This window comes from Mesitornis unicolor, unplaced genomic scaffold, assembly GCF_000695765.1.
Source record: "Mesitornis unicolor isolate BGI_N332 unplaced genomic scaffold, ASM69576v1 scaffold18283, whole genome shotgun sequence".
In the NCBI taxonomy this organism is placed as follows: domain Eukaryota; kingdom Metazoa; phylum Chordata; class Aves; order Mesitornithiformes; family Mesitornithidae; genus Mesitornis; species Mesitornis unicolor.
In genome coordinates, this window is record NW_010172804.1 from 61,861 (window position 1) to 74,279 (window position 12,419).

The following is a 12,419-nucleotide window of genomic DNA, read 5'->3' on the forward strand; positions in this document are numbered from 1 at the left end:
TTAATTCACAGAGACATTTTGGTGCCTCTATCTTCCTCTGCCTTCACTGGGCAATATTATCAAAATGGGCTTACACCAATCATTCCCTGGGAATGCACTCTGTCAGCTGGGATTCAGGTCCCATATCTTTATATTTCTGACAGAAAGGTTCTGATGCAAAATGAGATTATTTTACTTATTGCTTACTTTAATTTAGGCACATGGGCATATGGTAGTTTTTGAGATGTAATGAGTAAGATTTCAAGTCAATGAGCTAGGTTTATAGAACACATTGCCTTATTGATAAAGGGCTACCTTGAATGCAAGACTTAGATTGCCCACACCTTGAAAATTCTAACAAAAACATAACCTTCATAACCAGTGTGCCACTAAACTGAACACTGCACATTAAACTACACACTAAGTAATACAGCTTACTTGTATTTAAATAAAATAAAGACAGTAATGGATAATTCAGAAAGTGCCATTTGCAATATTAACTAGAAAAATGTTCTAAATATATACAAATTGAAAGAGTGGTTGCCCTCTCCCATCATTTGTTCATTTGATGAATAGGCAAATAGCTAAGTAGCAGAAGCAATGCTCTGTGATTTGAAGATCAAATAAAGCCGCTAAAGTAGAAATTAGTAACCGTTGTGATAGCACACTAAAAAACTTCCTTTAAACAATCCCTGTGTAAATAATTCACTTCAAGGGTATATGTTGAATAATCTTAATGTGATCACGATAGTGAGATCCATCACATGTAAAATAAATTCAGATCATTAAAGATTGTACAGTTTCTCCTGTTCTCATGAAAAAGCTGGAAGAGGGACACCTTAAGTATAAAACAATAGCAAAACTGAATTTAAAAAATGGTTGGGTTAATAATTACTCCCTCACATTCTCTACAGCCAAGAGGCCCAGTCACAAAACTTCATTCTCTCTCACCAGCTGTATGAAAAAGTTTCTTAAAGACATACAAAGTCACGACATGAAATGAAATATAAAATCAAAGCAAGTGGACCATTTTTATCTAACTGATACTTCGTAATTTCACACATGACTTGAGTTAGCAATTACTTAACAGAAATAGTGGAACATGTTGCCCTTGTAATATATTGTTCCATTTTGTTTCTATGAATAAATTATTTTCCAGAAAAATATCTGACATACATATGTACAAAAAATATTTCAAAATGTAATGGCAATACACTTTGAAGAAAGGACATTCACATTTTTGGAGTAATCTCACCAATTACAAATGGCAAATTATCACTCTTACCTTGTTTCTAAAACTTCTGACTGCTCTGAATTATCTATGGACATGATGAAAAGGTTAATAAACCACATGAGTGAATACTGGTACATTGGCTCAATGTTGGCTAGATCAGCAATAGAAAAAAACAAGATTGATGAATGGATAGCAATAGGACGATAGCCCATACGAGTAGCATCAATCTTCTTTTCTGTCTCTTCAGCTACAGCTTGCTTTTCAGAAATCTCATTAGCCAGAACTTTGGAAGAAGACAATATCTGAAGTGCAGTTTCATCTTCCAAAATATTTCCTTCTGAGGCTGAAAGAACTTCTAAAATCTTGTCTTCTATTTCTTTTAGCTGCCTAAAATGATACACAAGATTTTTCACGTGTGAAAATTTCAGCTGTTTTCTGTTAGTTTCTATAAAATAAGACATCATTCTATTCATGGTATGCAACTTGCATAATCAAATCTTTTTTTCTTATTAAACATCCCCTTAAATTTACAAAAAATTTAGCCACTTTCAGACTAATAATGGACAGCAAAGGGAGAAAGTGACAAGCCACTTTGAATACCGCACATTTCATGTTTTGACCCCTGGGAAAAGATGCCCTTTGTCATGTACTGTCAGTGCAAATGTAGCACACAATGAAAACATTTCTAAAACACAACCATTAATAGCTAATAAATATTTGTGAGGACAACAAATCATATTCCAAGATAATCGAAGCAATGAATAAAAGACCAGGACAGGATCGAGTTACATTTTGCAATTACACAAGCCACAATTCAGCTCTAACATTTACTAATAATCCCAGAAATAGCAAACCATATGAAAAGAAGAAAGGCACAACCAGTAGGAATACGAGTAAGAGCATGCAGCCAAAACAGCCTAAAATACAAACAGAAGCCTAAGTTTGGGCACTCAAGAATAGCAGTCTTGACTTTCCTGTTAAATCAAACAAACAAAAGGTCTCAGAAATGTATTTTCCATGATAGCATTTCCTTAAACTGTTTCCTTGTTTCTATCCCTAGCAAGGGAAGTTCTCTCATTACCTTTTATTCTGAGCCCCTTGAAGGATGAGTGCTTGTTTTTCTTCTTCAAGATCTGGCCTCTCTCTTGCAGCTACAATTCCTAGTAGCTGATCCTGCATTCCTTCTGAAGTTATCATGAAGTTCAATAATGTTACCTGTTAAAAGAAGTATTTTTTGAAAGATAGCACAGTTATGGCCAGAGACAATTAAAATGCTTCTTCATTTACAAGATGAAGTTCATATAATATCATGTAATATGCTCAACCAAACTTCAAGGGTTTATGAATTGTACCCATGGGTTTAAGATTATGTGTTGCAAAGCTAACTCCAGGATTAATCCAGAAAGTTAACCATGAAAGGGATGTGACAAGAATGTATAGAATTTTGTTCTGTTCCTCAAAATTACACTAAAACTTTGAATATCAGTGCTTCAAGTGATTGGTCCGTGTAACAAGAACAAACATTACTGCATCTACCGCATATGTTTTCCTTCTTTAATATCCTTGTTCACATGCAATTTGTGGTGTTATTACTATGGGGACATTTGTATTCTAGAATTAGGATAGCATCACTTTCTAGTTTTCATGAGAAAATAAGTGACTGGAAAAAGATAATAGTTTAAATTAATTCTCATCCCATTACAGATTTATAGTGGATCTGGAAAAAACCCAAACGCTCTTGCTAAAGAAGTGGCAAAAAAGTACAAGAATTTACATGAGAAAGGGAAGGCATACTTTACCAGCAGAAGGCTAGAATACAGTTTGATGCATGTAGTTCAAAACCAAGCAAATAATCTAATTATGAACCATCAAGACTTACAAAGGTATTGGTTTTAATTAATTGACTAAGTAATAGTGACTACAGATTCTCTTTGAGCCCCTTTGGTGGGTACAGATACCATTGGCTTGTGTTCCCAAAGAACACTTGCTTTGAACATCGTGATGGGTTAGAATACAGAATACCTGCAAAGTTAATTTTTCTTGATCTGCTTTTGCCACTAACAATATCTGAAAGTTGTCCAAGTGTTTGAGGCTTTTTTCCCATGAGTTTTGCTTGTAAAGTGAGGAGAGGTAGTATTTTAACTTTCTTAAAATACAGCACTAATATTTTTTTGTTATAGTAGGCTTCTTTGGGAAAAAAAAAATAGGAGCCCAGATAGCGTATCACACTGTTCTTGCACAGTGGGATTTTGAGAGAAGATTCAGTTCTATATGACTTCTATATGACAGTAAGAATCAGTAAGATCATCACAAGCATCATAGCCTATTCCTTCCTCACCTTATTTAACAGCTTTAGTAATGGGAAATAGAAGCAGGACCTAATGCTTCAAAACTTCAAGAAGCTTCTATAGGTTCTGTTTCTCTTCTTCAAAGTAAAAGGCTAGCTACAGACAGTGTTACGAGTTAGCTTTCAGTCAGAGCTGCCACGCTCTGAAAAGTAGACTGGTTCAGAGATCAGAACCTCTGAGGTCTAAATGCAAACTGCATACTCTGAGGAACAGAATGATATTTTTTTATGGACATGAATAAGTCTCCTTTCCTTGAGCAGTGCTGAAAATTATCTGATTTTTTAGTTATTTTTACTACATTTAATTAATAATTTTAGATACAGAAATTTCATTACTAATTCTTTGATAAAAGATCAGGGTCTAGGTGATTTGATGTGCATTGAAGTGAACAGAAGTTATTCCCTTTCATTAATTTTTGTCCATTTTTCCTGCATCAGTGCTCCTTTATTGTTGAAACAACTTAGTGTTTCATTTTACTGAATACCATAATAGTTTAAAAAGTTTTTATTTCAAGAGCTTATGTTTCAGTATAGTCTGTGTTTAACCAAAGTGTAAATTTGCAATACTTTTCTGCAAACAGTTCTTCAAAGTAATAACAGAGGGAATACATCTCCCAAGTAACTTCAAAAAGACTTAAAACACTAATTTTATTCTTCAAAGCAGGAAAGCACTGGGTTTTGTCCTAACACAGAAAAACAAGAATAGCTATATTTATCAAATATATAAATCTGTAATTATATTTTCTATGTTATAAACAAGGAAAAATGCCAGTAATTGCTCAGGCTCCTGTCCCTAACTATGCTACAGATAAAAAACGTGAATATGAAAGCCTCATGTAGAGTCTGCATGTGAGGTGACTATTATATTAAGTCCTTGTAAATATTTTTATAATAAAAGTTGACTAAGTAGCATCAGGAGACACACACTGGGAAAGGTGTTTAAATTAATTAATTAATTAAATTCCTGACAGTATGAAGGAATGACAGTATTGCAAGGTGAAGTATTAGACTTCAGAAATGTCAACACTTCTAACATGATACGAGTCTCCCAGCAGTGTAAAAAAAAAACAAAACCAAAACAACAAACCACCGTTGGCAGGGGACAAGGAATAAACAAATACTAGAAATTCTGCCCTGGTTTTAGTCAAGGAATAACTTAAAAATAAAAACAGAGTCACACATTCATTTTCAAAATTCTCACCTTAACAGATGTTTCAGGAAGATAATGTGGATTTCTCAGCTTAGTTGTAATATAAAAGCGGAATTCAGGAGCATACTCGATAGTGGAGTCTCCAAGGCAAATGCATATACTCCCTGACTGCTTAAATGTCTGTTTGAGCAAAAGTGGCTCCAGGATAGGATCAAGTTCTTCTCCAATATTCTCCAGTAGGACTTCAAAATAACATAAGAATTAGTGGGACTTTCTTGGCAATTATACTACTGATTGACTGGTCTTCGCAATATAGGATGTGTATTTACAGCGTGTATACAATAAAAATATTAATCAAGTGATATCTAGAGATAAGGTTAATGTTTCTTAGAGTATTCAGCCGATTTAAAAATTAATCAAGTAAATGTACCTTTAATTTGTTTTTAATATTATATCAATTTGCAAAAAGCAACTAAAATGCTATCATTATTATTGCTGCCAATGGCTTAGAACAGCTGTTTAAGGCTACCATCTAAAAAGGTAAATAACAACAGAAATACCACATGCCAGAGAAGTAATTTTGGGTAACTAAGTCTGCTTCGATTTTCACTGTAATTAGATTGTCAAAATCAAGACAGAAATAATGGAGAATAATCAATCAATTTCTTTACTTGTAGTCCAGTTAGCCATTGAAAAACAGCTGGAGTTGTAAATGTGGATTTCAGTAACTTATTTCGATTTGAGGGTAATAAGACTACGTGCAATAAAGACACTACAGAGAATACAAGAATCATTAATGGTCGCAGCCTAGTAATATGGTACTTACATTCTTGAAAAGCCAAATAAAAATAACATTACTTTTTAGAAATAAAAATAACATTACTTTTTAGAAATAAAATTATTGTAACATGAAAAAAAATTGCAAGTCTCATAAAGCAATTAAAAGATACAAATTAAACAAAGTATTATAATTATATTGTGCTAAGAAGTATCTTATAACCTGGGGTGAGGACTTCAATTACTATAGTACTAATTTGATTCAAAACGAGGAAAAAAAAAAATTAAAAAAATCTGTTTTCCTTAACTATGAGAACATTTGATTCTCACTGAGTTTCATTTTTTAGCTAATTGTGCCCCCTCCAGGTTCTTCTGAAATTTACACTTTCATTAGTCATTAACCTACCAGGACTGCCAAACTGAATGCAGTTTTTCAGTGTTGTAACAAATTGAGGGTCACTGAGTTTGATTACATGCAAATTATTGTCTTTTTCCATGTTCTTTATCCATTTGTTTGCTTGACCCTGAGGATCTATCATCAGAGGCCATCTTCTTGCATTACTGAAGGGAAAAATACAAACTTTCAAAATTAAAATATAAGCTGTTCAAATGTTCACCTCAAAGTACCTTTTGGGGAAAGTTATTCCCTTTTGTCATTAAAACAAAAGTGCATCAGTATGAAGTCATTGTAGGCACATACTCCGTTATAATCCTTGATGAATTTAATGAGAGACAGATGAACTTTAAAGTGCTTTGCTTACAAAAAGTAATTTTCTTCCTTCAATGAAAGTACTTAGAATAAGACTTTACTTCCTAGAATGTTTAATCACATTTAATTCTGTAACATTCTCAAAATAAAAAGACCACTCTAAGTTTTGAAGTTTTGAACAGCCTTAATAGTTATATGCATAAGTGAGCATTTTCAAGTGAAAAGAAATGGAATTTTCCACTAAAGAGACATTGTAGAGCTAGTTAATACAATGGGAAATACATAAGCAGATTCAAAGATATCTACCTTTTCATTCCTAATTCTAGAGTAGGTCCAGATGGATCCTGTCCAGCCTACAGGCTGCACTCCCTCCATCATCTTTGGGGCTCTGTGCTGGACTCTTTCAAGCAGTTCCCTGTCCTTCTTGAACTGAGAGACCCAGAACTGGACACAATATTCCAGGTGCAGTCTCACCAGGGCAAGAGTAGAGGGGAAGGAGAACCTCTCTCGACCTACTAACAACACCCCTTCTAATACACCCCAGGATGCCATTGGCCTTTTTGGCCACCTGGGCACATGGTGGCTCATGGTCATCCTGCTGTCCACCAACACCCCCAGGTCATTTTCTGCATGGTAGCTTTCCAGCCACTCGTCCCCAGGCCTGTTACTCCAATCGAAGAGCCGGACCCAGCACTTGGCCTTGTTGAAGCTCATCCAGTTGGCCTCAGCCCATTGATTCAGCCTATCCAGGTCCCTCTGCAGAGCCTTCCTACCCTCAGGCAGATCAATCTGCAAACTTGCTGAGGGAGCACTCAATCCCCTCATCCAGATCATTGATAAAGATGTTAAACAGGACTGGCCCCAAAACTGAGCCCTGGGGAACACCGCTTGTGACTGGCCATGAACTGGATTTAGCTCCATTCACCCCAGCTCTCTGTGCTCGGCCATCCAGACAGTTTTCTACCCAGTGAAACATATGCTTGTCCAAGCCATGCCCAGCCAGCTTCTCCAGGAGGATGCTGTGGGAGACGGTGTCAAAGGTCTTACTAAAGTCCAGGTAGACAACGTCCACAGCCTTTCCCTCATCCACCAAGGGAATGAGACCCTAAAACAAAGACTCCAAATTTTCAGTCCAGATACACCTTTTCACCTTGCATCAAATATCTAATACTATCTCATGGATGAGGAAGACTCACAGCTTAACTCCTAACTGCCTGAAGTGATATCAAAGCACATCTTCCTGAAATAAGAGATTATTGAAGGAAAGGCCTATCTCACCTTCTTTTGTTGAAGTGGTTTAAAAGTACATAGAATAAAAGGGAAGAAACAGAGGAAGAAACTGGGAAGAGTTGGGATCATCCTCTGTAAGAAGGGGAAGGTATCATTATAGCAATCCATAGGAGTTAAGAAAGAGGAGAGTGAATTCACAGACTTTAAAACTTTACAAGTTCAAAAAGTATTAGTATTTGCTATACATGTAAACATTACAGTCATGTTATAACTCTGGTTGTTACTGTATCTGGAGACACAATAGAAAACTGTTTATAAAAATAACTAAAATGCATGTTGTAAGAAGCTATTTAATAAAAATTATTAATTGTAGGTTTTTTGGGGGTTTTTTTGGTTTTTTTTTACTTACAAGATAATAATGCCATTGTCAATAGAAAATGTGTCAGAAGGTAGTCCAGCAATAGTCCAAGTCCTGATTTCCACTGGTTCTCCCAGGGTATTTGTTAAGGAAAAATCATCAGAACAAGGAATGTCTTTATTTCTACATAGCAATGCCCACTCTTTAGTTTGCATCTAGAAAAGAAAACAGATATTAACTGAAGTCCTGCCTAGTCACAATGTTTTCAAGCTATTAAAAAAATATATTTCAACCCATTTCCCACACCAGTTGCTACATACAAGATCATTATATTTTCAAATGGGAAGAAACTCATCCTTCTGTTTAAAATATCTAAAAATGTCTCTAAAAATGTCTTTGTATGTGATTTCTATGTACGAAATATAAGTTTATTTAGTAAGAGCCTTGGTATGATTTTATTTACCATTTCAGCAGTAGTCTTCTACACTATAAGTGTATATACTTCTATACTATAAAAATCTTCATTATTTAACTCTCAGGACACACATAATGAGCACTTGTCAGGACTTAACCAAACATAAGAACTTAACAATGATTTAGAGGTTTTTTTCACTATTCTCTGTATCACATATCTCACTACAGTTTTGTAAACTACACGTTTGTGTGGTGCATGACAATACACCTTTAAATATGTAAACTAAAAAGCATATTTCAATAGGAAGAACACTTCTAAAGAAGGAAACTGTAGAAATAGCATGTTCATATGAAAGGCACAATCTTGTATGAAGGCTATGTATCAGGTCAAAGAAATATACTGTATTATTCTAACATAAATATTATCTTGCAAAGCCTCAAGCAATAAAAGTCAAAAATGCAGTGTTAAAGGAAATGGTTTGAGGGACAGATGCATTCACAGAGGTGGTGAATGAAGGATTCACCAATTTGCATATAATAAAGTTGATATTCATATCATAACTTTTTCTCTTATGAAAAATGCAGGGGGGGGAAAAAAACCCAACACAGCAAAAGAAGAAATGAAGAAGTGCGCAAAAGTGATTATGCTATCCAACAATTTCTGAAAGAGATACCTAACTAGTATGTGTCTGCACAGTCACGAGAGTAAGAATAAGCAGCCAGGAATCCTTACCTACTGTTGCACAGAGAAAGAAACTATGCAGTCAGAGAGAATTAAATTACTCTTAACATTTCAGATAAACCCACTATGTATTCATTTTTAGTGAATAATTGTGCAGATGTCTCTGCCTTTTATGTGTCTCTACACTTGCCTGGAATACAGTTCAGCACCCCTTAAGATGTTTCAGCAGAAGTACTCCTGCCTACCCAGACACAATGTTATACACGATGCAGGTTATAAGCATAAAAGAGAACACTCTCTCAAAATTATGTAATTCAGAATTGTATAAACTGACTATTTATTTACACAGTAAATACAACCATAAACTCTCACTCTATGAAGTTTTAAAATAGTAACATCACAGCATGGACATTATGAAGAAAATAATTGTTTGAAAGATTTTCTAAAGAAAAATGGATTAAGGAAGTACATTGAAGGAAAAGCGGACATAAGGATTATATCTATGTTCAAATTAGGTACATTGATTTTTTTTCCTCTATAATTTTTAGCAAATTTTGATTTTCAAGACAAATGGGACATTGATTTCTTCATCTGAATTCAGTGGCAGGTTTTTGTGTTCAAAAACTTTCAGAGTCATGGTAATTTTATTTATATCTAAAATCAGCTACCATGTCAAAATCTTTCGGCTTCAGCATTTCCATTTATATCACTAAGAGTTACAGGCACAAATCTGCTATGTTATTGAGCTATTGTATCTCTTGTCTCTTTCTGTACAGAAATTACTCCACTTTCAGTACTTGCTTAATTGTGCTGCTGCTGAAATAGAAGCAAATTGTGTTTTCTTTGAAGTTAAGGAGAATTTAGCCATTGAACTGTATAGGAGTAACCAGGGTCATGATGTATAAAGTTACCGGCAATTGCTTTAAAGGAAAAAAGCAACCAAAGGACTCCATGCTTCACACAGCAGTAAGTACTTTACAGCAGAACAAAGGAAGAATTTCCACCAAGAGTCTTATAAACAGAACCCAAAATCCTACAATACAGTTTCAGTTCCACTTCTGAATTCTATTAAAACATAATTTAAAAATATAAACTTTATATTAGAAGAAAAATTTGTAACATTTAGATTATTGCAAAACATGGGGACAGAAATCATTGAACATATTACCTGTCTGTAGTTGGATGTAAAGGCTCCTAGGTAAGCTACAATTCCTGATGAAAGAAGTATATCTCCAGTCAAATTGATGTACTGCCTTCCCAGCTCCAAAGCAGTCTCCTGCCAGCGAGTTTTCTCACCCCCAAGGCCACCAATCAATTGTTCTGCTCGGTCTAGTTTTTTGCTGCATAAGTCAACCTCAGAGTAAAAAAAAATTGCTGATTACATTACATGATCACATTTAAAACATTTTACAAATACTAAAAGCATTCAAGGATTATTTTCCTGTGCAGATGTTTTCTTAAGTAATTTCACCAAATAGAAAGATATAATAATAATAATAGAAAAATAATCTTAGTACCAGCACAGTGGAGTCTATTCAGTTACATTTTCATCCAAATAAAGGAAAACTACCAGTATGAAACACAAAATTCAAAATAGCTCTGTATGTGATATGAAAAACATTAATAGACAAGGAAATTATCTACATGTTGTAAGAGAAACAAAACCATCTTAAAGAGATCGCTCTCTCATGAAAGTAGGCACATTCTTTTCTGCAAAAATAACATTCTTACGTATACATAATCTGCACTTCTGTTGTCAGTTTTTAAGTAATCTATCTTTCCAGGCATGTTTATGATCTAACAAGATAATTTAAAATATGATTTAACAGGACTTTAAGTCAGCTCTACTAGCATTCTTTACTATTTAGTGGAGACACAGTTCAGCCATGGCACATAAGGAAAATTATGCCAACTCTTATGCTGTTACAATCATCTCTCTCTTCTGGTAACCACAGCAGCTAATTTACACCACAATAGTTTATCCCTCCCTTTTACTTCCAAATCATCGGGATGCAGAAGAAATACACAGAGAGATGCGCTGAACTAGAGACAGGAGTTAAGACTACATTTCAAATTCTGATACTATTTTAGTAAAAAAAGCTACAGATTATGTTCTGCAAATCTTAAAAAAAACCACCAAAAATCCACTGTCTTCTAAATGTTGCCTATTTCTGTACACATAACATCTATTCAGCAGTCAGGAATGGAGCTTACCAGAAACATTCTCAAAACTGCATTAGCACAAAAGGCTTAAATAAATCTTCAAAACTAAATGTACTGACTTGCAAGTTAATAGATGAAACAAACTCTTAGTAAAATCATTAAAAATTTATCTCCTCACAAGAAAGCCAGTATAAGTGACAGTGTGGGAGAGGGATATCAGTTGGTAAATTCATAACATCTACATTTTCTATTACTTTAAGGCATTTAGTCCCCATGTTTTGCCCATTGATAACTTCAAGACCAGTACACCAAAATAAAAAGATAGTTATCTAAAAGTATGACTTGTTCAACATATTGGCAGTTAAAAGGGAAAAAAAATTGACAAAGCAGCAAGTTTTAAGTAACTTTTCTGGATATCAATAGAACAATATTTCATCGTTTGCATCATATACTTCATTTTCCAAGTCAGCCTTCTCCTGTTTCTTGGACTCCAATGTCTGCTGAAGTGTTGCCAATTTATCTTGAATTTCCTTCAGGTCTTCCTGTTTTTTTCTTAGACCATCCATAGCAATCTTTAATTTTTCTTCAGCTTCATTCAACTTTCGCTTTTTGGGTGCAACATTTTTTGACACTCTAAATAAAGTCAAAGAATAAATGAAACATCTGAAAGATACGTCCTCAACACCAGGGTTACTATTAAAAAAATGAACATAGGAAAGATGAGGGAAACCTCAGCAACTCAGTAGCTCATGCAATATTCCATTTCATGATCTCTGAAGACAATTGGTTTTTACTTAATCACTTGTTTCTGTGCTGATACTGACTGATTTATAAAGTTTCTGCAATTTTTTTTGCAATAGCAGGTAAAGATTAAAAGCAAAATGCATTATGCCTCCAAACTGTGTCCCATTTGATCACAATTTAGAATCCATTACAGACTTGTGCCATTAGAAACACAAAAATAGTCATATATATTAAGTAACACTCACAGACACTGTACACACACACACAGAGCCAACTGTGTACACAAAATAAAAGAAAAAAATTAACAGCTTTTCACAACCAAGGATCTATTTTCCAGTTTTGAGGATTAATATTCACAGATATTTTTGTGGGGAGAATACTGGAAGTAACACATTCTTTATCTTTCCAAAAACAACAAGCAAGAAAATATGCTAGGATGTCCCTATGTTCAACTGAAGCGGTATTTCACAAGTATTAGCCTCATAATTAATGAATCTCCTCTCGTACTGGTGTAAGTTGCAGATCTCCTTTAAAGTCCACCTTTTTAGTTAATTTTCTCTCTAACAGTTTGTACTGTAACATTAAAAGTTGTTCTCAAATTGAGAACTCTAACAAGTATGCATTTACTAATC

The 12,419-nt window shown here is 34.4% G+C and overlaps 1 protein-coding gene across 1 annotated transcript in view; it reads right to left on the minus strand.

Annotated features, from left to right (window-relative positions):
* LOC104537594 (dynein heavy chain 7, axonemal-like) overlaps positions 1–12,419 on the minus strand; it is a 55,152-nt gene that overhangs the window by 23,482 nt on the left and 19,251 nt on the right. The window contains exons 16-22 of the mRNA XM_010180526.1: positions 11,496–11,676; positions 10,049–10,234; positions 7,836–7,999; positions 5,894–6,048; positions 4,762–4,952; positions 2,295–2,428; positions 1,265–1,600 (exon numbers count right to left, since the gene is read on the minus strand). Of these exons, the coding sequence (XP_010178828.1) occupies positions 1,265–1,600; positions 2,295–2,428; positions 4,762–4,952; positions 5,894–6,048; positions 7,836–7,999; positions 10,049–10,234; positions 11,496–11,676 (1,347 nt within the window). The remainder of the gene's footprint in view (positions 1–1,264; positions 1,601–2,294; positions 2,429–4,761; positions 4,953–5,893; positions 6,049–7,835; positions 8,000–10,048; positions 10,235–11,495; positions 11,677–12,419) is intronic.